The 26,161-nt window shown below is 39.1% G+C and overlaps 1 protein-coding gene and 1 long non-coding RNA gene across 3 annotated transcripts; both read left to right on the plus strand.

Moving 5' to 3' along the window:
• The first annotated feature begins 2,176 nt into the window (after nucleotides 1-2,176).
• On the plus strand, nucleotides 2,177-26,161 carry atp6v1h (ATPase H+ transporting V1 subunit H). 2 transcript variants are annotated; one of them, XM_061045022.1, is made up of 13 exons: nucleotides 2,177-2,326; nucleotides 3,375-3,474; nucleotides 4,800-4,889; nucleotides 5,477-5,590; nucleotides 6,413-6,517; nucleotides 7,545-7,604; nucleotides 8,555-8,652; nucleotides 10,576-10,768; nucleotides 14,863-15,041; nucleotides 15,339-15,464; nucleotides 16,703-16,804; nucleotides 19,638-19,751; nucleotides 25,765-26,161. In XM_061045022.1, exons 1-13 carry the CDS (start codon nucleotides 2,223-2,225, stop codon nucleotides 25,832-25,834), a joined length of 1,455 nt encoding a protein of 484 aa, XP_060901005.1. In that variant the 5' UTR covers nucleotides 2,177-2,222; the 3' UTR covers nucleotides 25,835-26,161. The 2 variants fall into 2 exon arrangements, with proteins under 2 accessions (XP_060901005.1, XP_060901006.1); XM_061045023.1 differs by lacking the exon at nucleotides 7,545-7,604.
• Nucleotides 24,589-25,689, plus strand: LOC132979323 (uncharacterized). The gene is made up of 2 exons (XR_009674043.1): nucleotides 24,589-25,008; nucleotides 25,522-25,689. It is a non-coding gene; the product is annotated as an uncharacterized LOC132979323 (long non-coding RNA).

A 26,161-nucleotide genomic window follows, 5' to 3' on the forward strand; every position in this document is an offset into this window, starting at 1 on the left:
TACACCGATGATTACAATGCATTGGCTGAAGTCACACGTCTCATTTTCCATCCTACCAGGATGTTGAAAATATTTTCCTGTCAAAATTGACAGAATTAATTCGGTCTGCCCTCCTCTTCCTCTTTCAAGTTTTTTGTTAATCTTTTTGCAGACCTTAACAGCAGGGGAACAGACAATCACATGTGATACATCTGTATCCATTTTTATTTTTATTTTACAGCAGCCACCCTCTATTTTCTCTCTTGTAATTTAACACAAATCTTTTTTCAAGTCACTGACATGTGCTTCCAGATAGGACACATATTAACATAAAAGTATACTTTATCTACACTCTAGGATTTCTCCATGTACAATAGTCTATGCATCTCAGGCAATATGCATCATCATTAATGTTTGAATGAACTCCTGTTTTAGTTCCAGCTCTTAAACTAGTGACTTTTATAATGTCCAACATTTTATTATCCTGTCTTTCCCATTTCATTCAGGACCCACTCCTGATATTATATATATTGATATTATTAAAGTCTCTTTGAAAAAAATGAAATAAAAATAAAATTCATTATCATGAAATGGCAACAGGCTTTATAATGTTATTACTGCAAAAGCTGCTGTACAATTTATTTGCGTTTGGAAGTTGTTAACATATTATTGCCAATAAATAAACTTTAGTTTGATGATAACCAATAACCAACAAGAGTTCCATCACTTACAGTTGTTAGTTGCCCACTTTTACCTTTAATCAAACTTACAATTATAATTCTACAGTTTTTCAATCAGAAAGTAGGCCTGCGTCTCTCTTAAATGTGGCTTGTACTAAGCTATTTCATATTGATGTCCATTTCCTATTTTGTCATTCATTTTCTTGTTTGGTTCAGGGTATGTTTACATTCTCTATACCCTAAACCAGGAATGGGCAACTTTGTTCACAGCAAGGGCCACATTCATTTAATTCTGACTGCCAGGGGGCCAAATTGTAGTATACAAAAACAATAACAGTCAATTATGTCTCAAATTTAACTCAACATATGCCAGTGATCAAATATTATTATGGAAATATTTCTGGTTTTCATGATTTCATGGCAGAGTTTGTCATGTTTTCTTCATGTTTTGATATATAAAAATAGACCTGAGGGCCACATTGAGGGTTGACGAGGGCCGCATGTGGCCCCCGGGCCGCCAGTTGCCCACCCCTGCCCTAAACTATAACCTGGTTGTTTACATATTGTCATTATAGAAATTACGCTTTACGAATTAGACTGATATGGATATTTAACATGAACTTGTAATTTCCCAGGTTTAAAGTTAAACTCATCCGTTTCAACCATAGACTGTAAATATTACAACTTGTCAGTCTGTAGTTCATGTGACTGTCACATGATGCAGCGTGACGTCGGGTTGTAGTTCATGTGACAGTCACATGACGCAGCGTGACGTCGTGTTGTAGTCAGTCAGCTGTTCGCACAGGATACTAACTAACTTGGTGAGTAATTCAACCGAGCTGTTTTCTCTGTCATTTATCATAAGATATATTCACAATTCCGTATAATGTAATTTGTGAGATTCCGTGACTCTACGTGTTATTTCATGTTAAACTGTATAAAAGGATAAAAGGATGTGAAGCTATGTTAGCACAGCTAGCTTGAGCCACCGTCTTCTGCTTATTTTACGTGACAGTGTGTCGCTAACAGCGCTTTAATTTGGCAGTGTTATATGTCTGTGTTGTATTTGACCATAGCATTAAAACTGCATACGCGATAGGCTATGAATTGTGTTGCTTTATCACGGGTCTCATCGTGAGATGTCGTGACATTGGAGGACTAAGCTACTGTAGCTAACCTGATGCTAGCTTCCGCAGCTGGTTAACTTCTGTCTTTCTGTCAGAATGATTGTTAATGTTTGGTAAATGTTAGGCCACATTTCGCAATAATCGTGGTATTGTTCTTAAATTGTAGCTCAAAGCTTCGTTGGTTAAATATTCTAAAGCTAATAATCAAATGCGACTTCACTGTTTTGCTTCACTTGACTGATTATCAGCTGTTTCATGTTTAGATTTAATTGATGAATTCACAACATTTCAATCCTGCACATTGTAGTCAACACACCAAATTAGGCCCCAATCCTGTAGCCTCTGATGTTGACTCTCTGAACTGATGTTAATTATGTTCTTTCCCTCCAGGTGGAGTTGATTGCACATATTATAATACATATATTTAACACATAAGATGGATATCCGCGGGGCTGTGGACGCTGCAGTCCCCACCAACATCATCGCTGCAAAGGCAGCTGAGGTGCGGGCCAACCTGGTCAACTGGCAGTCCTACCTGCAGTAAGTAACGTCACATATCATGCAGGGCATCATTTAAGTATGTTGTGCATTTTCATTAGGAATCAGTGGAGTTAGGCCAGGGATGGGCAACTTTTGTCACAGCAAGGGCCACATTCATTTAATTCTCACTGCCAGGGGGCCAAATTGTAGAATACAAAAACGATTACAGTCAATTATGTCTCAAATTTAACTCAACATATACCAGTGATCAAATATTATTATGGACATATTTCTGGTTTTCACTATTTCATGGCAGATTTTGTCATCTTTTCTTCATGTTTCCAATTAATTGATATGTCAAAATTGACCTTAGGGCCACGTTGAGGGTTGATGGGGGCCACCAGTTGCCCACCCCGGAGTTAGGCTGTGGTTACAGGACATGAATCGTTTTGAATGCTTCAGTGTAATAACTGAAGACCTGTCAGCCAACTTAAAAGCAGCTCCGCTCACTCCACACTTCCTGTGCTGTGATTCACTGTCTGGAGTGAAACTTCCTCTTGTGCATGTGTCTTTTAATGCTGTGATCTGACTGATGAGTCACTGCAGTATATAGCTTCCGAAATTGCATCCGATTCCTTGATATTTCGTTTGATTTCAGCATATATTTACAACAAGCCTGTTGTTTTTGTAGCTGTCCAGACCCATGGACCATTGATGGTGTGTCTTGTCTTAACTGCAACATGTGGCATTTTCAGGTTATATGCCATTGTTGTGCAGACTGCTCTTGTAATTAGAATCACCCTGTTAGTGACAAGGGCAAGCCCAAAGGAGGGAGCTTGACAGCATGCATGCATGCAGGATATGTTTGGAAGAACTCGTGAATGATGAATCATTACATGTCTTTATTTATCTGAACAGACTCATAATCATTGCATTCAATCGTGTGGATAGGAGAATCAAGAATCCTTCATTAAACTCTGATCTGCTTCAGATGCTGCAATGAGAAACAACATTATGAAATCACTTTTGGGTTTGCCGCTGATCAAAGTAAAGAATTTAGGCAGCAAATTAATCAGATTAAAATGTGTTTGTTGACATTCTCTTGTAGGAGTCAGATGATCTCTGCAGAGGACTGTGAATTCATCAAGAAATTTGAGGTGGCAAACTCTGAGGAGAAACAAGTCATTCTGACCCATGAAGGACATCAGGTATAACATTGTGTTTTATGTGCATTCACGCTTGTTTAGCTAAAGTTCTCAAACTTATCTAGTTGCAATTCTCCTTAAAATCCCCATGAAAGGAGAGTGACGTATTTCAAACCCAGAAGGTATAGAACCAATCACAAGCCAGAAGGCGGGATATAACGTTGGGATGAATTTGAGTGGGTCGTTAGCTTTAGCAAAGCTTTTTTTATTGGTGGAAAAATGTGTAAACGGCCCTTAATGCAGGATGAGTCATCAGACATTTGAAATGTTTTACAGAAAAAGAAAATACAGTAATTTTGATGTAAATATACTCATATATTTTTCAGTTCCATGTGATTGGAATTGAAAAATTCTCCCTGGATGTTTTTCTGTTTTGGTTCACAGCTTTCAAAATAAACAGACAGACAGACATTTTCTTGTAGACATCTTAATATCAACTCAAATTAATAAGGGCGTTGCAGCCATTACAGAACTACATTATCATCTTGTGGTGCCTTTATTTCCAAAGGTGATACTAAGTTGAATACCTGGAAGTGTATACATTCTGCTAAAGTAAAAATAACTGAAGGAATTGATATGAAATATAATTTTAACTCTCCTTTTAACGTTGCATATTTTTACAATTTTACCTGAAATAAACTGTCTCACTATACTGTGTAGACCAGTGGTTCCCAAAGTGGGGGTCGGGACCCCCAGGGGGGTCACCAGCGACCAAGAGGGGGGTCGCGAGATGACTTCCATAAAAAAATTATTTAAGAGTGCATAAGTATATATTTTTACCCATGTTTGTAAATATACAAAAAGTAGTCTCATGTCATATATAAGACAGTATCATTAAGTGAAATTAATGTGTACATTTTTATTGTTTTTAGGCTGTTTTATTATTTTGTGTTCCTAGTTTTTGGATAGGTTTATTAGTGTGTGCGTGGCTGTCGCTACGTTATATACCTAACAAACCACCTTAAAGAACAGTGGGGGGTCCCCAGATTCTGTCACCCTTATTTTGGGGGTCATGACCTGAAAAGTTTGGGAACCCCTGGTGTAGACGATAACCCTCATGTTTCACCCCCAGTACTAACATGCCCAGCCTTATGCTGCCACTCACGTTGTTTTGCTGTCCTGTTACTCAGAATAACTTGTCCTTGTTAAATTCATTCCTGGCAATTTTGGACACCCCATCTTGCATTTTGCTGATCTGACTTAGTCTACAGACTGTTTTTAGAGGGGCCACACACCGAATAAAAGCAAAGGCAGTTTGTTCAATTTGTCAATAGGCGCTACTGTATGTCTTTCTGAGTCTGTCTATTCCTATTTTTGTTTATGCGCAGTGTGCCAAGACCTTTCTGAACCTGATGGCTCACATCTCCAAGGAGCAGACCGTCCAGTACATCCTGACTCTGATTGATGACACTCTGCAGGTACGCAAACAGAACCACTGACTGTGGACAAATAGGACATGCATGCACATATATAGAGACAATTTGAAATGGCAGCAGGACTATGGTCAGAAAACACAAGTCCATTTTGTTCAATTTGTTTAGGCCCCAAATCTAAAATCTCTATTTTCTTCAACCTCTTTCCTTGGGAAAATCAGTTCCAATAAAAAACAAACATCTATTTACCCCCACCATGCTAATGTTTTAAGTTTTCTATTTTTTTTTTAATTATTATAATTGTTTTCTTACTGAGGAAATACTAGTTCTTATTTGTGCTTAGAGGGCCAGCCTAATAATTATTACTATTAAAAACAGGTTGTTGAATTTCTCAATCAATTAAAAAAGTAGACCTACAATGAGCCTTTGTTTCTCTACTTATTCTTCTTCAGTTTATCTTATTGTGCTTCAAAACATAGAGATACCATGAACAATGAATGTATTAACAATAATGAAACTTCAGTAGGCCAAACTGATGTTGCTGAAATTATTTAATCATAATTATATTTTATTATGATTCAACATTCACTATCCAATATCTTATCTGTAATCTTCATTTTACCATTACTCAGGAGAACCATCAGCGGGTCAACATCTTCTTTGACTTTGCCAAAAAGACCAAGAACACCGCCTGGTCCTACTTCCTTCCCATGCTGAATCGTCAGGACCTTTTTACCGTCCACATGGTGAGTAAAGACACATTGATACGTCAGTAGTGTAAATTCTTATACTCTACTATCTTCCTCCTGGGTCTGCTGTTTTTGCACTGCCCTGCACGTGTTGTGCGTATAACTAGCTCCTTTGTGTAAGAATTTAATTCAGGGAAATGTTTGTGTTATTCAGATTCTCACAGCAATCATTACAGGGCATCAATAATTCCTCAAAAAACAACCTTTAACCTTTTTCATCAAAAACAAGCAATTACCGTAATTATTTTTTTACCTGCAACCAACCGGGCGGCTGTCGCTCAGTTGGTAGAGTCGTCGCCTCTCAACTGGAAGGTCGAGGGTTCAATCCCCAGCTGAGCAACATGTCCGATGTGTCCTTGGGCAAGACACTTAACCCCGCATTGCTCCCGCTGTTTCAGTGGCGGTGTATGACTGGATTAGTGTTGTACTTACTCTCTGATGTACGTCGCTTTGGATAAAAGCGTCTGCTAAGTGAATTGTAACATTGTAACATTGTAACAACCACCACCACCCCATGACAAACTGATTACTATGATAGGACACCAGCAGCTTAATTCAAAATACCAGCCAGTTGGCATCCAGCAGGTGGGCAAAATGAGACCCGAGGTCTGTGACACTGTACTTTGAATCAGTCGAAGTGTCTCACTGGCTGACACTCAATTTTAAATGAGATTCTTGACACATTTCTACAGTACAAATCCTCTACTGGCAGGAAGCAGTGTTCCACATGCTTTACTGTGACCTTACAACACAGTTCATGGTAAAGGTGCTGTCAGTTTTGAATGTTCAGAATTTAAGTTGTTTGCTTTTCTTCATTAGGCGGCAAGGATCATCGCCAAGCTGGCTGCCTGGGGCCGTGAACTTATGGAAGGAAGTGATTTGAACTACTACTTCAACTGGATCAAAAGTCAGCTCAGTTCCCAGGTATGTCAATCAGAGTTTTACTTTATATTTTGTGATGTTGAAAACTCTACCTGTGTAGAAATCTCCATTTCTGTCCTGCGGTGCCTTGCTGCGAAACCGATCGCCCTTCTGGGACGGATAAAGTTGAAGTTGAGTTGAGTCGATTACAAATGAGGTTTCAATTACATATTTCAATACTTTCAGGACTAAAAAGGTCCCTTATGTATGTTTATCACACGACGTCAATGTCTTCGGCAAAGTGACGATAACAGCAGATGTTATTTGTCCCCCACGACAAATGACAAAGGGTTAAGGCGGGTCACCAAAATCAACAGATTTAATCTTAATAAAGTCGTAAGCACCATGATGAATTTTGCATGCTCATTATTGGGAAGTCTGGTGTTTATGCCCACTTGAAAATGCACATCTTATTTATGAGGGATGTTATTCCAGAATGGAAAGTTTTGTGTCTGTGTTAGTACATTCATTATATTGTAGAAAATGTATCTTTTAGTTACTCTGGTTAATTTTTCCTTCGACCTTTCCCTTCCCCATGTTGATACATTTTCCCTTATCTACACTCTAGTGTTTTAGGTCAGGGTGAAAACTGAGGGAATACATTGTACCTCAGTCTATTCATATTGAGTTGGAGCCGCCTTGTCAGACCTTGAGATGTTCTGATGAAAGCCGCGATGTTGCTGTGCCTTGGCAGATGTATGTGGTGAAGAGTGGGCAGATGATAAAACAGCTCAATATTGATTCACAGTTTCTTTTCTGTGTCTGCAATATTAAGAGGACAGTGCAGGGGTAGCCAGCACTTCCAAAAGCCAGATTTTGCCTCTTGGCAAAATATGTCTTTTAAACAATAACGTCATCTTGACAATTCTGCTTCTCTCCTGAACAGCCAATAAGGGACCATCCATTGTCCCTGAATTCGGGTTTAGGCTTACTGGGTGAACAATTTCCTCCAGTGCCACTGTAACTGAAAGCAGCAAGAGTTGGATTGTGAACAATTGTGCACCTGTTTCTTTTGTTTATCTCTCATTAGAACCTACATGGTACAGGTCCAGAATCAGGCTCAGGAGCAGGAACTATTTCCCCCAGTGAAGTGAGTATGAGTGAAGTGCATCTGCAGTCCTCCGGAGCTTCAGAAGAAAGAAACAGTGGGGTGGCACCTGTCAGATGTCACTGGACTTTCACATCTTTTCTTCCCCCTCTCTATCTCTCCCATCCTGTTCTTGCACTCATTAATATTTTGCAGATTTTCAGAGACCTGACTCTTTTAGAACACTAGAAGAAATCTCCCTTTAGACAGCATGGTGTTTGCTGCCACTGGTTGGTTTTAATTGTAAAAGTGGATATTGCATGCTGTAAGCCACTTCTCCTTAATGCTGAAAGCGCATGACAAACACAGCTTTTTGTGTGCATTAGGATAACAAGGGGAAATTGGAATATTATTAGCGCAGTAGCATCCTACCATTTTAGACCCCATACTCTCTCAAGCATAGCCTAATGATTCTGAAAAGTGTGCTCCGAATACTGTTTACATGAGGGCCATCTAATAACCAAACATGGTCTTTTCCTCTGCATTTTCAACCAGGTAACCCCCACTCTTCTGCTCTTCTGTCGTCACTGCTGCCTGATCTTTATGCTGGACTTCTCCGCCTCTCTTCAAATCTCTCTTTGAATTAACCGATTAATGTGATCTATTTTCTCCTCTTAGCTTTTTTCCACTCTAATCTCAATTAACCTTATTCTGCTCAGGTGTGGTGGGACACTTTCCCCTGCTATTGCACTGTATTGTACCACTGGGTCTGTGATCTGGCATGTGTTGACGTACAGTTGAATACAATAGGTTGCATGTGCAATGCCTCAGGTTTTGATCAGTGACAGTAATGCAAGTTTTGGACTGGCCTTCTTCTTTGTGCTGTATCTGCTTGTCAACTGGGTGTTTCAGAACTGCACTAATTGTACTTCGCCTTCTAACGCTTTGTTTGTTTTCCTGAGCAGAAAGCTCACACTGCTGTTTGAGTAAATGTTTGCCTCTGTCCTCCGCAGAGCTCTCAGTACGTCCAGTGTGTCGCCGGGTGCCTTCAGCTGATGCTGAGGGTTAACGAGTATAGGTTTGCCTGGGTGGAGGCTGATGGAGTCAACTGGTGAGTACTGCCTCCCTTTAAACAGTGTTACTACTGTTATTAGATGTATTGATGTCCAAAAAAGCACTTGAACTGGTCTTTGAAACATGGTTTTCGAGAATTACCCAATAGGACCACATTCATCCATATTTTACCACAGTTTCTGTTTTACATATAGATGTTTATTTAATGCCTTAACAACACGCCCCTGCTTCATCAATGCCATAACCCAATGTGAATTCCCAGACTGAGAAGTATCACACCATTATTATTATGAATGTACAAAGAAGTGATGACGGCTGAGCTTAGTTACGGTGCTGTTGCAGAAACACAATCTGAAAAAGGCTTCTAAGAAATAATTTGTCCATAACAACCTAAGGCAGTTCCCCCCGCACTCCCCTTTAATTTTTATTTGTTCTATTCTCGTTTTATATATATCTTTTTAATGTTTTGTCTAGTTTTGATTTTTCTTGTCCTACTATGAGTGAAGGTCATGCCAATTTGTTTATAATGTTTATATTGAGATCTTTGTCTTTCTTGTTGGAAACCCAAATCAAAACAGTTCAAATCGAAATAAAAAGACAGTAAAGCCATGAAGCAAGAAAAAGGAATTTAAAAAAAAAAAAAAATGTAATTTAATGAATGGAGTACATTTTTAATGTCGGCTTGAAATGACTTGTCAAAATTGCAGCCATCAACTTAACTTACAGCAAATGAAAAAGTAAGTGTCTCAAGCTCGCCCCACTTATGTCATCATTCCTCATCATTAAAAAATCATCTAGAGAGAGCAAGGAGGAATAATGAAAAAAATAAAATAAAATGAGGGACTATTCTGTCAGACCCATGGCTAGGAACAGGCTAAATAAAATGTTCTTTAAAGAGCCAATTACTGAAGGAGTGGAGCACCTCATGTATCTGTTAATGCTTCCTCTAGTGAGGCCACTGGTGGAAGCAAATTAACCTGACTTTATAAAGGGTGCTGGGACTCAAGGTAAAAAGTCTGAACTGTCTTTATGGCTCTGAATTAACACATTGATCTTTTAGTTTGATGCCAGTGAATTTCCAAACATTTAAAAACTATTAAATCTTCAAAGTCGTCAATTTATGTAAACTTAAACAATGAAGTTTATACAGAGCCCCTAAAGTCACAAAAAGTAAAAATATATATATATATATGTTGTGCGCACAAGATATTAAATTGTACGGCTGGATTTTTTTTTCTTACTTATTTGGATGTCAGGGGCTCCGTAAGTTTAGCTTCTCTAAATAGTGAAATCTGTAATGCATGAAACCTGAAAATTAATCTTAAAAGAAAAGCTGAACATCGATCAAAAACCCCTACTAGATGTTAATGTATAATAATGATCTTTTTAGCAATGGGAAGAACGTCCAAATTCCAAATTCTCACTTTTGACTTCATTGATACATTATAGACTGCCACTGTATTTCTGAGTAGAGGTGATAAGGGGGAACAGTGTAAGACTGTCAGTGAAGATAGATAGTGGGAAAAAAAACTTTGAGAAGGCTCAATCATTTCTGCGTTATCTGTCAAAATGATGTGTTTTAGAAATGATTAATGATTCATACTATCTCTTACTTGGTCCCATCTATTTTTCTGTTTATAGCATTGTAAACATAACTTCCTGCTTCATTTGACTCAATATAACTGCACATCTACAAGCTCCACATCCTTGCACTTACCAGCTATTTCTGTTAATGGAGGACACGCTGTCCCGCTGCTGTCATTAGTACTCATCTAAAGATGATGGCTGTAAATGAAATAAAAGATAATGGATGAGCAGCATGCAGACACACAGATGTGAAAGCCTCTCTGTTAGTAAAAAAAAAAAAAAGTGGTAGATAGAGATGTGGGTCATGTTTTCCAACCACTGAACTTGTTCTTATGCTTTCCATTTTTTTTGTTTTTTTAATTTTCTTCTTTAGCATCACGGCTGTGCTCAGCAACAAGTGTGGCTTCCAGCTCCAGTACCAGATGATCTTCTGTGTCTGGCTCCTGGCCTTCAGTCCTCAGCTCTGTGAGCAGTTGAGACGCTACAACGTGGTGCCCGCCCTATCCGACATCCTGCAGGAGTCTGTCAAGGAGAAGGTCACTCGTATTATTCTGGCTGCCTTCAGGGTATGTGTAGAATTTCTCAATCGTTCTGTATGTCTCAGAAATGCCAAATTATATAAAATATTCTTACCTGAAATCTGGATTCAGGCAGAAGTGGTAACAGGTGCACTTTGGTTGCAAAAGTAATTGATTAGATCTGTCACCAGTAAAGTATTCATCATGAAGGGTCATTGTGTTTTGATAAAGTTTCGGACCACATGTTCCAGAGGCCTGTTTTGTTTTTGTCAAAACGTAGATCTATAAAATACTTTTTGTAACTGGTTGCAAAAGTTTGCAAGTCATAACATTATGCCAGCACCTTTTCAAAATGCTGCAAAGCACTAAATCTTCCTTTCAATCAGGCGGTATAGTGTAACACAACAACATTAAACTGGAATGGAAACTCTTAAACAGCAGATGGAGCAGTCCATAAAATATCCAAACACATAAAAGATACATGAACACGATTTATGATTGTGCTGCCCTTTCCACCCCTTGCTATGATTGCCCAAAACATCCATTGAATATTTAATGAAGTTTTAAGAGCTGTGTTTCGGACTTGCTCTGTTGCTTTGAGTTGATGCCAGGTAATAGATTTCCCAATTCTGTGTCCAGAAAAAGTTAAATTAATGGCAGAGTGCCTGTGTATTCCTCCATGCTGTGGTGCTTATTTGATTTAAGGAGCTGACTAAGTCTGACATGACTCCAACGCAGCTCTGGAACATTTAAAAATAAATAAATAAATAAATAAATGTAAAAGCTCCCAGGTCCTCAGAGGACTGATAATGTTCAGAAGAGTATTACAATTATTTCTCAGTTCCAGGTATTGAAGGCCCAATAGTGTCATTAATAAAATTCCCGTTTTATGTTAATAATGAAGTCCTTTTTGCTGTCTTGATTATGTAAAAGAATAAAAACACCAAATCCATGGAGCAGTGCAGTAAGCCTGTTTAAGACTGGGAAGTTTAGACACTATGAAGATTAGCAGCAAGATCATCTTTTCTTAGTTTTCAATCAATCTTTATTTGTATAGCACCAATTCAAAACAAATGTTATTTTAAGAGACTTTACAAAAAGAGCAGGTCAAGACCTTGTGATATTATGTTACAAAGACCAAACTTTAATCCAACACGAGCACAGCACAAAGCAATATTAAGCAAAGTTACAGTGGCAAGAAAAAAACTGCCTTTAAATGAGCAGAAACCTCGAACAGAAGCAGATTCATGTTGAACAGCCATCTGCCGTAACTGTGTTGGGGTTGATTGCAAAGAGGGAGATGCAGAAAAACAGAGACGTTACAACATTTAAAATTGGTAAAAATGTAGTATTTGTAGCATTGAGAGTCAGTAGGGGGGTCAATAGCCATTGGACAGGCCTAACCACCAACGATCCAGAAGAACCTGTGAGACAAGGGAGCTCAGCAAATCCCAGGAAGATAAATGGTTCGTTACCTTATAGTAAGGCCTACAGTAATGACATAAATGCATAAAGAGAGAGAGGGAGAGACAGGAGCCCAGTGTGCCAGGTCCCAAGGCCGTCTAAGCCTACAGCAGCATAACTAGGAGCTGATCCATACCAGAGCCAGCCCTAACTATATGCAAAGATTTTAAACCTGCTCTTAAAGGTAGAGAGGCTCCTTTGCCATATCTTAATGCGTGGTCATCTTCTGGATTAACAAAATGTAATTAACAAAATATCAACGCCAAGTTAATACATTACACAGTAAAAGAAGTCTGAATGAAATGAAAAGCTTTCTTTAAATTCTGGCTCTGTCCAACCTGACAGCAGACCAGCGACAGACGTTGCTCTGAGCTCAATGCTGAGGTGAATGGCATTGATTACATGATTGAAACATGAGCTCATACGTGAAAGAAGGAAAGTTAACTGATTTCCAAACCTGACTTTTAGGTTGCTCATACTCCTCAGTCAGACAGTTTCCTTGATTCTTTTCCTTCCTTAAACTCAGACAAAAATCTTCTCATGTCTTTTGTTAAATATAACACCCCAGATTTTAAAAATACGTTCGTTTTTGTTTGCCTTAATGGATGGCGTTCCACCCCAAATGCCTTCTCATTGCCACTCACATCAGCAGAGCTGTCACATCAGATGTTTTTGGATGCACCCATGAAAGAAAGGTGCTTGGCTTTTTAATTGGTTAGTCAAGTTTGTAGCTCAGTTTTACTGTTACAGTACATCGCAGCTAATTAAAAGCAGTGGCGGGCGGTGAAGGGAGACCCTGAAACGTCTCGTCATTGAGTGGGTTTTCCCCAGAGTCGTTGAAGTTACCTTGAAGCGGGTGTGTTTGTCATACAGTGAGGCGAGCTAGAAAAACAGTGTCCCACATGTAGAAGAGGAGAAGTGTTGTGTTGAAACCTGACAGCTCTCTTCAGGGTGTGATGAACAATTTGATGAAACAGGGATTGCATGGACATATCAGATAATCTTGCTGAAAGGCTAGTTTTGATTGGTAGTCTTTTAGCCTTATTTAGAGGCTTCCTCCAATAGTGACTATTGTACTATATGTAGAATAGTTAAAAGCAGTTTAATGACATGAGCAGACACAAATCTATGCAGATGATACCAAAACAGCAGGGGTACAGTCATTTACAGACATATTCCACATTGTTTTGCATGATGCTATTTTCCCAAATGTCCTCATTACGCAAATGATCGTGCTCACCACATGGGACATGAAGTGTGATTTACATTATCCCAACCATCTGGAAGTCCTTGAACACATCCTCTAAGGCAGCACTGATGTGTTCATGATGAGTTTTACCTAGTAAAAGTAGTTTCCTTTTTTGAAAAACATATTCACTTAGAAAATGTTCTGTGACCTGGCCAATAAGGATGTCAAGCAAACATCTCCGCATTGTGCTAGATTTTTGTAGTCACCAATTACTCTGCCAACAGTGTGGCTTAAGTGTCCAATCAGTGATTGTAGAGGGTTCCTTTTATTTGAGTCCTACTGCTCTTTGTCCTACTTTATTTTTTTCCACTTCAAAATGTCACCAAGAGTTTGTGGAACTGTATCAAAAGGGTTGGGCTGCAGAATAATGCCCTGTTACCTACAAGCGGTCCGGTTTGGTTCAGTACAGTTCGGTTCAGTAAACCCTGATCTTGCTTGTGTTTCCACAGCCAACCGCCCCTTACTTGGTAGACGCCAGGGTGTAAGCCGGATGGCAATAGCCAAATTAACTCCACGGTAATATTAAAACATGGCGCATTTTGTGTTTGTGCCTTACAACTGCTGTTGCATGGGAAGTGACGATTCTTTCGACCAATAACTGGACTGCAGTGTGTCTAACTCCACCCTCTGGACCCCAACAGAAGGGTAGCAAAAAAGTAGGACTGTACAGATCTGTTGTTATAATAACAATACAACATTCTCATATATTATATAAAACGCATATACCATTGCTCTCTTTGTCCAACCATCTTTTGTCCTTTACCTCATAAAACTTAAACAACAAGACGCTCCTTTAGACTCTGCCCGCTCAGTGATTATGTCGTAGGAGGCACTGTGTTCTCTTTGCAGCACAGCTCAGTATTCATCCCCTGCACATGTCCCTCACAACATCTAAAATGAATCCTGATTAAAGAGGTGTAATTTTACCTTGAAAAGAAGTTCATAACCTTGATGATGGTTTTTTCATATTAGGAATAGGAAATGATGGTAGAACTGTCTACCACAGTATATTTATAAAGCTGAAGAACTTGTTGACTAATACGTAATAAGAGCTATGAGTCTTCAACTGTTTCTCCATCATTGACTGGATGCTGTAAGAGACGACCCAACTTCTTCTCTCAAGGATGAGAAAAGTTTAATAAGAGAAATTGCCATTTCAAATATCAAACAATGAGGCCAGCTCAATCCTCTTTCCAGTAATACGTTTTTTAATACGATTATTTACTGTAACCATGCAAAAACAACCCTCATGTTTCATGACTTAGCCTGAATCGGTTGCTACACTAATGATTTGTATCAATTACCAGCTTTCTGTTTTGAAATGTCAGTCCCAGTTTTCACTTCTCATTTCTAAAACAAACTGCTCGCATATGAGATGAGTAATTTCTTGTACCTCACCTGTTTCTCAAACTGATTTTCTCTTTGACAGAATCTCCTGGAGAAGTCGGCAGAGAGGGAGACTCGTCAGGAGTACGCTCTGGCCATGATTCAGTGTAAGGTGCTGAAGCAACTCGAGAACCTCGAGCAGCAGAAGTACGATGACGAGGACATCACAGAGGACATTAAGTTCCTGCTGGAGAGGCTCGGAGAGAGCGTGCAAGATCTGAGGTACAGTGGACTTTTCTTTTCATGAATAACATGCGGTCCTGTTTAGTTTACAGTTATTTTCAAACAACAGAGCGGACAGTGTAAAAACTGTATGTTATTTTCTGAACCAGGCTCTCAAAGAATTAATGATTATTCCGTGTTGTACATGAACCCAGTTTTTTATGAAGGCATTGATTTTTTAAATTAAAAATAATGATTATAGGTTACCTTTTAAGATTTTCTCTTTGATCCTTAGACTGTCCTTTCACTAGCAGAAAAAAACACTCTTCAGTTTTCTATTTTTTTCCCCCACACCAGCTCATTTGATGAGTACAGCTCTGAACTCAAGTCCGGCCGTCTGGAATGGAGTCCCGTGCACAAGTCTGAGAAGTTTTGGCGTGAGAACGCTGTCCGCCTAAATGAGAAGAACTACGAGCTCCTCAAGTAAGATGATGCACACGCAGTAGAGAGACAATCGGTTTACTTTGTCTGTTCATACTAGATAAAGAGAAATTCTGTTAAAGGTACAACATGTTCAGATACTCATGAAGAAAAATGCTTTTTCATAGAGTTCATAAATTATATCATACCAGTCTTTGGTATGAAGGGAGGCTGGCTTAAGCCTGTTTAGTTATTTCCTTTCTGGCAGCTATGCTCACTGATTCCAATAAGTATTTACTTTTAGCACTTGTAGATGAATGTAAGAATACAACGAAAAGTTGATTAAATTAAAAGTAAAATCTTCCTCAAATACATGTATTAGTTCTTTGTGGATCTTACACTTCCAAGAGTGTTCTTTTTGGAGTTTCTCTCTCACAAATTTGGAAAAAATGTCATTTTAGATAATGAAAAACAAATTCAGCCATCAGATTAAAACTGAAAGGTTTTCATTTCTCTACTAAGGTCTGAGTTAAGACATCTTTGACATTGTACTTTGAAAGGGAGTCTAATCCCTTTTGATGGTGAATATAGTCCATCAAAACAAACTCCTGCATTGCAATTCCATGTCTTAAGGATGCCATTTTTGCTGTCTTTGTCTTGTTTTTGTAACTGGTTTGTTTTTAATACACTCAAAGGCATACACTTCAAGCTGAAATAGTCTCTAGTGCTTCATCAGTGTGTATACAAAAAAACAACACTCGAAACAGCTTCTGAAAAGGTTCTTACTCGCATCATCTTGTTTCATAATTGCACATCCTCTTAAAACTGTTTTGAAGTGCCAGTGTGTCCAATCCAAGGAATTGGATCACAAGAGATAAAACATCAATTTGTGTCTGAGTTCTTTATTGTTCCTGTTACATACTCTTGTTGGGCCTATTACCATTCAGGAGAAATCCTAGTCTCCCCATCTCATTGTCTCTCTTCACTTGTTTGTCTCTATGAACAGCTCAGGCAACATTGCAGCTTAAATTACCCTCCTTTTTTTATTAGTCTCTTCACAAAATTCTCACTCACGCGCCGTCTGAGTTGAACCCCAGGGTGACACGTTTTTACAGAATACCTCGTCTCATGTCCTTGGGTTTAGATTTTAAAGTTTTACACCTGTTTAAGAGTGACATTTACAAAGGCTTCCAGAAAGATCAATGCATCTCTACATTCAACTCTTTGATAAGCCTAGGAAAACAGTCTCTGCTCATCTATTGATTTTATGCTCACCTTTTTGTCTGCCCTTTCTTTAACAGGATTTTGACGAGGCTGTTGGAGGTGTCTGATGATCCTCAAGTCATTGCAGTGGCAGCTCACGACATCGGAGAGTATGTGCGACATTACCCACGTGGCAAAAGGTAAGGCGTGGTCTCCATAAAATGTTTGGAGCCTTTTATGTTGATGCCCCGTTGTGGTCGCATCAAGAGACATTCATGTAAAAAGCAAACATAGACACATTTTCATGAACATTACAGTTGCATTGGGCAGACCAGGTGCATTGTTTGAGTGTTCAGCACACATGCTAATTCTCAACACTTGTCCACAGAAGGCTTTTCAGGAAAAAAAAAAAAAAAAAGTAATACTAATGAGAATAATAATGGAAAGAGAACGAAACAATAATGAGGGGAAGAGATAAATGATCAAATGTAAACTAATAATACAATGACATGCTGCTACCACATGTGAAGAAACCTATACATCAGCTCATTAGGAGCGGAGAGAACAGCAGGAGGTCAGCTGAGTAACAGAACAAACTATGTTGACAGAAACTATTTCTAAGTTTGTAACACCAGTATTTCTGCTGCCCACTGTCGCATTATAAGGAAGTATGACTTTTAGAAAACAGGCTTACTCCTGGCAAAACAAGGGACCGAGATCAGACTTGATAGTGTCAGTGGTCACTTTTTAATTTACATTTGTGCTCGTTATTTGTTGTAAACTGAGTGAATTATATTGATCCGTTAATTTAAACTGCCTTCTGTCAATGGTAATGTTACAAGCACACATTTTGCTGCTGAACTCAAACCCACAGTCTTCCACAGTCTATGACTTTAGTTGCTGAGCATGAATATCCCTTCATTGCCACAGTTTCCCCATCTGCTAATTGCAGTCTAACGTGGCTTGTCAAAGAGCTTGAGCCTTTGCGATGTAGTGTGACGATAAGGGATGTGATACTCGCTGATGAAGCTTTTTAAAATGAGGTTGATAAAGAAGAAGAATTTCAGGACATTCACAGACTGAAATTTTTATGAATTTAATGAAACTTATTTTTCAAAGTATCCATGCTAATGTTTTTGTTGAGCTTGGACTCTTTTCTGTTCTTTTTTCAACTGGCAGCGTTGGACCATGTTAGCCATTAGTACTGCTAATGATGTTGTTTAAAAGTATGGTACGGTTTCGATTAGCACTTTGTTTATGGGTCTCAGGACGAAGTCTGTACCCAGCATCAGTGTCACAGAGGTCCACAAGTTGGGAGTCAGCAGTCAACAGTAGAAAAGAAAATCGTGCTTGAAGCTAGGATTGATCAATCAGCAGCTCAGCATCTCGCTCTCTATCTCTCTGTCTCTCTATCTCTCTGTCTCTTTCTCTCTCTCTCGCTCTCTCTGTTTCTCTCTCTCTGTCTTTCTCTCTCTCTATCTCTCTGTCTTTCTCTCTCTCTCTTTCTCTCTCTCTCGCTCTCTCTGTTTCTCTCTCTCTCATGCGGGCAGGTATCAGTTAGCTGCTATGGTTACGAGAACCCCCCTTCCCCCATCAATATCGAGACTCACTTAGTAAAAGCAATAAACAAAACGTCTTCATTGCATGAACTGTGCTGGTAAAAGAAAGTAGTTATCCCTGTACAAAGTTTACGTGCTTACAGCCCACAGCTTTAGAAAAACTGCATGGCTGAAATATTGCTGAAACAGAGGTATGTTAGAGTTGCAATATTAACAAATCTGCTGCAACTGTCTGCTGCTACATATTATGAGATACAAACGAATCAGGCCTTTTAAACTAAAAGTCGATTTAATGACAGTTTTAAAATAAAAACACTTAGCCCAATTTCCTTAAAAAGCTGAAATTTTTTCAAATGAGAAAACACTAATACTTAAAGTAGCCAGAGCCCAAAAAGAGATCGTTGTCTGCCATATTTGTTCATATCTTGTAACACTGAAAGGCCTGTTCCTTAGCAGCACAAAAACCCCTAGGAAATAAGAATGTGGTTGTCTGTTTCTGTCAGGAGTCAGAGGTGGATGAACCTTTTTTTTTACTTCATATATCCTCTGAGGACGCTAGCAGCATGTGTCTCTCTACTCCGTGTATTGTTAAGGTTCAGCCCTAACAGTTGTTATCCTGAAGACACTGTGTGACTGACACTTCAATTATGTTTTTTCTTGTCTCCCTATTGATCGTTTTTTCCAAGAAGTCAAGCCTTCAGGTTGAAATGCTCCATTTCTTGCTTTAAGTGGGTAATTATGATGATGACACCTATTGGTTTGAGGACTAACGTTTTGAAGCCTTGAGGAGGCATTTCATTCAACCTTTATTTATTCTCCAGAAATCATTGAGGGTGATTTCAGCTGTTGTTATCTCTTTTTTGAGATACTAAATAGTTATTTTTGGGGGATGTCAAATAAGAAAAGTCAGCGACGAACACTCAATGAACATGCAACAACTCACATGTCACTCAATGCAGCCACGCCCTTTACAATGCATAAACATTAGACTGGTCATTATTAAACTGGTGAGTTTAATAAATGTCATGTGTGGAGGAAAATGCTATAGAGTCCAACTATTTTTGTACCAAACTATAACAACAATATGGTTGTTAATATTTATATGGATTGGCTCACTTCGGAAGCCAGTCTCTAGTGGAAGTTATTTTTGCATTTCAGCGTTGTCTTGGTGCTTGGTTTACCAGAGTGAATATGTAACAGGGCAGAGTGCCTGTATTTCACCTAATTTCATTTCCTCTGGTCACACCATTTACTATATTATCACCTGCATCATTATGCAGTTCTGTTTTCCCCTGCAAAGCTTTCCTTTCTCTTACAGGGCCGATGGTCCTTTATCACATGTTTAGAACATTTCGGTCAGGCTGGATGCAATTACCAGCTGAACAACTGAATATCCTTCAATGTGAAAAAAGTACCTGTTCCATGTCTGGATAAAAGCTTTCTACCATTATTCCTTGTATTCCTCTCATTTCAGAGTGATCGAGCAGCTGGGTGGAAAACAGCTTGTGATGAATCATATGCACCACGAGGACCAGCTTGTCCGCTACAATGCCCTGCTGGCTGTGCAGAAGCTCATGGTCCATAACTGGTATGAACACATTTGTGGACGCATTCATGCTTTGCATTCTGCTCCATATAATAAAACAAGTCAACACAAAGTTGTTGTCTCGAGATGTTAGAGTCACATTGTACATTAGATGTTACAGTCACATTGGAACCAAGCATCGTATGCAAATCCTTCACATTTGCATACAAATGATGAAAAGACCCTGCACACACGTCGAAGGTATTTTTCATTTATTTTGTCTGATTAGACTTCTGCTTGGGAGAAGTTGAAGTTGGGTCGAGTTGTGCTGGGTAGTATATCAGGTCAGTTGATTCTGGGCACTGATATAAAAAGGTATAAATAGAATTTGCCCCAACATGAAAACGGAGATGTTACTTAAATTCAGACTGTAGTCGCCCCAAATGACCTGCTACGAAGTACAGTGGTAAAACAACTCCTGTCAGAGGATTCTAACATTTGAACATTTTGATCCCAGATTTAGAGATTTCTACATTTTTCTCCAATGTCACTTTTGTAAGCATTTTCGATTTTCTGCAATGTGTCATTAGTTCTCTCAGGCAGCAGACAGTCTTCTCTTTGATGATATAACACCAAAAACATTAAAGTAGGGCTTTACTAATAAATGATTTGATAGCTTGAAAACTTCCAAAAATTTTAGTTAATTTAAATAGGTTCAAGGGTTTATTTTTTATTATTATTGTCCCCATTTAAATTGAGCAAACTCTGATTTTAAGTGCATTGTAACCATGTCCTTAATTTAAAATCAAGCAGGTTTTTTTATTAGCTAATATTTGCAGTATTGGCAGTAAGCTGCTGTTCCAGTTGAAGGGGTTTCTACACGTGACCACAAGAGAGCAATGACAGCTTTTTACCCCAACTGTAAAACATCGTGACCCCAACATGTCTTGGTCACAGGTCTTGGAAAAAAAGAAGAGTCCTTCATCAAATCAAGGGTCCTTATACCAAATTGTTGTTATTAAGTGTATCTGTGGAAAAAAAAACAAAGAAAGATAAACAACAAAAAACATGAAAACCCAAATATTTATCAGTATCTTATCTAAAATCCATTTCCAACTCCTCATTAGTAACATGACACCACCACACTTTTATATTTCCCTTCACTAAGCTTTAATGTTATGGCAAACCTTGCCCGAACAGATTTTCACAAAGCCCAGTCTAGTTACTCCTCATCTTTGTGTGTGTGTTTTTTTTTCTCTGCTGGCTTCTGAGAAACACAGAGATTAACAAACAAACATGAAAATGTATTTGTTTCGCTGCTTTTATCCGAAACATACTCTGCTCCCTGACCAACAGTGTAGTATGGAGATATTGTGTTTTATATCCTACTCTGCTGCTGTTTTCCTTTTATGTGACCATAATGTTGTTTATAAAATGTATGTTTGCTCAAGTGGGGGCAGAAGTTAATATATTCACTGGCACAAAAAGGTTTTCTGTCTGGCGTTAGTGACTGAGAAAAATGAAAAGCAGGGGACGATGGTTACCAGCTCTAAACATGTTCCCATTTCTCAACCTAGGATGTTTTCATCCCCACCAGCTTTTCTCAAGCTCACTCTCAGCAGGACTCCTCTCACATCAGTGTGGAAGCATGTGATGTCATGGATCACTTATCACAGGTCTTTGCTCTTTATGTGATGAAGTCTCTCTCTCCTCTATGCCCTGACGGTTCATCTTTGGAAACCTTTAGTATTACACTGGTGGTGTTATGTGCTTCCTTGTCACATTACCAAAACACTGCTTTGGGGATTCTGGATGCTTTTAATTAGAGCCCAACCGATTAATCGGCCAGCCAAAAATATCGGCCAATATTAGCATATCCAGTGACTATTATCACTCTGCAGAGTGTCGAGCGGGGTTTTTATGTAAATATGAGTCATGGAGGGGATTTTACTGCATAACGAGTACCTTAACTTTGAAACCTGCATTGTCGTTGATTTTCTTTTGTTGGAAGAATTATTTTAACCTAGGTGTCAAAATACTTCTTCCAGTAGTCTTGAAAACCTTAGCGACTATGTTTCTTTTATTTCAGATAAATACTTTTATTGTGTCAAGGCTTTAATTCTGACACCACTTTCCAGCTTGTCCACGTTATAAATCTTTTCCACAAGTGTTTGATAATTGCAATGGGGGGAGCCGTGCAATAAATGTATATATCTATTTCTATCTCTACAGATCAAACATAGATCTAAGAAATCGTTACCATTGTCCGCACAAAAAATACCAAGTCGGTCAGGCTCTATTTTCAGTCCCTTCTTTCATCGACATCGGGGATTCATTTGATCTACTCCGTACTCACCAAACCATCATCTTTACTGATCTATGATCCTTTCCTAAAAGAATTGATGAGGTTCTCTTTGAAGGAAGCCTCTATTCAGATGTGCCTGTCTGTGCATTTAAAACAGTCCTGCTGCTGCTTCAACCCACAACACTTTTTTGAACGGTTTCACATGTGTTGCTTTATTTTCTGTGATAAATTAAAATCAGTAACTGGTTGAACAGCTGCAGCAGTGTTGCTTTTTTCTAAAAACATGTTCATACTTATTGATGTCAGCATGAGTGGTTCATTACACGGACCTCTTTTTGTCACCTGTTGTCATGGTGAATCGTAGTATCGGGGCTACATTAATGTTGGCTTTTTATAGTCTTGGTGCACGTGTTAAACCCGGAGTGAACCTACTCAGAGTTGATGGAACTAACTCCAAAACAGCTGTTCTGGAATCAGAAACTTGGTTGGGATTCAGCTCGGAGTTTGTTGAGCCTGCTTTCTGAAATAGGACGCTGACCATGAGATGAGGTCAGCGTCACATGACGATGTGCCGTCCTTCAGCCGTGCCCAAAGACCATTGCAACCATTGATTTGTTTTTGTGTCAAAGTTTAAAAAGAAAGAAAATAAAGACAAAGGGTGGGATGGAGACGGATGAAATTGCAGAAACATTTTTGTCGTCTCTGAAATGCGCAGGCTGCTTTTGCAGGTTTGTTCATTTTGACAGGGATCTAATATGAGGATGGGGGTTTCGTCTTTTGGTATTTACGTCACACATTGGATTATTTGCCGCCTCCACTCATTGCCTTCATGAGAACAGAAATGTAAGACTGAGAACGTTGGTTTCATAGTTTATTGATAAATTCTGAACCTGAGGTGTCTTCAGTTCTTATTGAAGATCATTTATTTTCAAAGTAACAGCTTCCCCCTTCAGTTGCTTCCCTTGTCACTCTCAAGGACCTCTCATGCCTTCTTACTGGCAGCCCCCGCTGTCATGACAACAGCACAGATGAATGTGTGAAAGCGTTCTATATCCTTGTACCCTTTGGTCTACTTTGAAAAGCCTTTTTTCTTCAATAAGTTGTTAATTGTGCTACTTGGCTCCGTATTGATGGTTTGTTATGTTTAAATCCAATCAGCCGCTAAGAGTCGCTCTGTCCTTGTGCTGTTCTGGCCCCGAGACACGGTCCTTTCAACTGAAATCTATGGTTTCATTATATAGCTTTAAACTGCAGTTTAAACACAAGCCTGGCTTTTATGCCCATAAGAATACCCAAATGTCAGTTCAAGATCACACTGAACTCCTCTGAAAGAGCGGGGAGGGAGGGATTGGAAAAAGTGCAAGGTTGAGACCTTGCTGAGAATTTAGGGGGAACAAACACTCTTTTTTTTTTTTTTTTTGGGCTTTTTGTGCCTTTTAAAGGAGAGATAGGACAGTGGAGAGAGGGGAATGACATGCGGGAAGGGAGCCACAGGCTGGATTTTAACCCAGGCCGCCCGCTTGGAAGACTGCGGCCTCCATACATGGGGCGCACGCACTAACCACTGCGCCACCAGCGCCCCGGAACAAACACTCATTAACTCAGGTTCCCCTCCACAGTTCTCATTCTATTTTACTGCTTATTTAAATAAATAGAGTTTACTGCTCATCTCCACTGCCATCCTCCAGATAGCTTCGATTAATATTTCTGTTCTTAGTTTGTGCAGCTTCTGAAACGAGAGTATATCATGCTCGACTTGTTTGGTTTCAAATGTTAAAGACGAACAGTTTTATTGGTTCTTCTGGCTATAAATCGTTATTACTCATCGTTACTTTTAGCAGCTTTTTCCATTTTGAACAACCCTGATGAGACTCTTTGTTAAGGTTTGCAGGCTTTTCATTACCATCAGAAACAAAAATGACCCTCCCTCTTTAATTAACTGTATTGAATGACTGAAATCCACAGGAGTAGATGGCAGACTATTTGCCCTCAAAGCACAGTGGACACCAGCTTTATCTGCTTTGAAATCTTTTTAGTGTGGATCAAGACGGGGTTAGTAGTTAATAATGAGAGAGCATGGAGGCTTTGCTTGAAGATGAGCAATGTTCTTTGAAGGAGGAAATACCTGAGACAAAAATGCTAACATGCCAAAGAGTAAAATCTCTAAACCAGAGGGATTATTTTGCTGCCCCCAGTGACCCCTGTGTTAACTCACTGCTGTGATTAACTCTTATGTTAAAAAAATCACTAAGGTATCCTAGCAGCTTTGTTGTTCTGCAAAAAGGTTAACACAAATCGTGTCTATCAGCACTCATTGTTCGTGAGTTTTTGAGGTGAATATGATTTCCTCGTTCAGAAGCTCTATGCCAGCCTTTCCATGGTTAGGTTTTTGAGAGGCATTTGATATTTTTAGTGGCAGTAAGTTGAGTGTCATGGTAACACATCTGTAAATGTTACCGCCCAAAAGAAACCCGGAGGTGTGTGTGACCTTTCGAAATAATGACTTTATAATTCAACTCTGGGACTGACACCATGTCTGGGGATCAAGATAACAGGGAGGAGAACATTAAATCCCCCTTAAGTGGAAGTCAGATGAAACGAGAACACATACATACTAAATTAAAAGATCTAGTGAGCTGCACAGTAATCAGCTGGAGGGAAATGATATGTATTTTAATACTCATTTTAAGATTGATGCATTATTTTGGCATTTGGATACTTAGAACAGATGATTTATGACACTTTGTTTCTCCCTACAATTTGAGGAAAGACTTGTCAAACTGTAGCTTAGCTTAGCATTAGGAATGGAAATAATGGGAAAATGCTAGCATACCACCTCACCCATGAGTCACAGATTTCTGATGTACGTGTCCTGTGTCGAACCTCGCAAAAGCTGCAGTGCCTCATCAACAATTTACCAAGAAAATCTTTGGCCTCTCATCGCCAACCTGGAACCTTTTCAATCAACAAGGGAGTCCGGGAAGCTACGACCATTAAGAGCAACTAAGCCCGCGTGTAGCTGTAGGCTGCGTGGCAAGGCAGCTTATTAAACATATTCCACGCATTGTACGCCGTCGCTTACAATTTTACATCCGGTTTGTTTACTACTGATGCAATATTGATGTTGCACATCAGAGGCTGTCGTGTTGATTGTTTAAACAAAAGGCCTCAAGAGTACTTAAACCCGCTCAATATGAAGGAAACGTTTGTGATTGACAGGAACTGAATCAGGCCGGATGGATATGAGTCTGAACAAGAGGGCGGCAAGACGCATCTGCCAGAACAGACAGCATATGGGCGTGCAGATTTGTCTTGTTCCCAAGCAAAGAAATCCATAACACTCATGCAAGAGTAGTCTGCCAAAAAGTCAAAAAGACTTTTTAATGAAAAATCAATTTCAATTTGGCATATCAAATATCAAACACGAAAGCAGTCTTTAGATGAATCTATAGTAGATTTAATCCTCGGTCGCAGCCCTTCTCTGCACAAAAAATCTATTCTTTAGAGCTAAAGGAAGTAATGTTGAAGGAAAATTGCTGGACTATTTTTTTTTCCTGTTGCTTGTCTTTATGCTAAGCTAATTCGCTCAAGCTTTAGAAAGAACATACAGACTCAACTCCTCATCTACCTTTCAGCAAAGAATGTTAAAAATTGCTATAAATTAACAGGACATTAAATAGAGGAGTTGGAATTAAATTTTTTTTTTTTAAATCCAGTATATTGTGTGTTTGTGTGCGTTGAGGTGTAATGTTTTTCTTCTTTCTGTCACAGGGAGTACCTGGGGAGACAGCTCCAGTCCACTGATCAGCAGCAAGCTCCAGCCGTGGCGGCTCGAAGCTGAACTGTTACCGTGCATTAGTGTTTGTGTGTCACTGCGTGGATGAGTGTTTACTATCTGTATATTGGTCCTCGCCGTTTAAATAATCGGCTGTTAATTTTGTGTGATGACTTAAAACTCAACCAGTGTAGGTTCCTCCTTCCACCTTCTCCCCCAGCTGATCCTTGATGTGTTTTGATTTGACCGTGTTGCTTCGTGTCGTGCCCGCTGCTCAGTGATGTGTTGGTGATTGAACACTTTATGTCTGTGATAATGTACAAAACTGCAAGTTATTTAAGTCTGAACTGTAAAACATTGTATGTATCCAAATAAAGATGCTTATCTATGCTG

This window comes from Labrus mixtus, chromosome 8, assembly GCF_963584025.1.
Source record: "Labrus mixtus chromosome 8, fLabMix1.1, whole genome shotgun sequence".
Classification (NCBI taxonomy): Eukaryota; Metazoa; Chordata; class Actinopteri; order Labriformes; family Labridae; genus Labrus; species Labrus mixtus.

What these genes read in the sequence shown, in the direction of transcription:
- atp6v1h (XM_061045022.1), top strand. Translation starts at nt 2,223, where the DNA reads ATGGATATCCGCGGGGCTGTGGACGCTGCAGTCCCCACCAACATCATC. An exon ending in GAACTATTTCCCCCAGTGAA is followed by an intron (nt 7,605 to 8,554) that starts GTGAGTATGAGT and finishes TGTCCTCCGCAG; the next exon opens with AGCTCTCAGTACGTCCAGTG. An exon ending in CATTACCCACGTGGCAAAAG is followed by an intron (nt 16,805 to 19,637) that starts GTAAGGCGTGGT and finishes CTCTCATTTCAG; the next exon opens with AGTGATCGAGCAGCTGGGTG.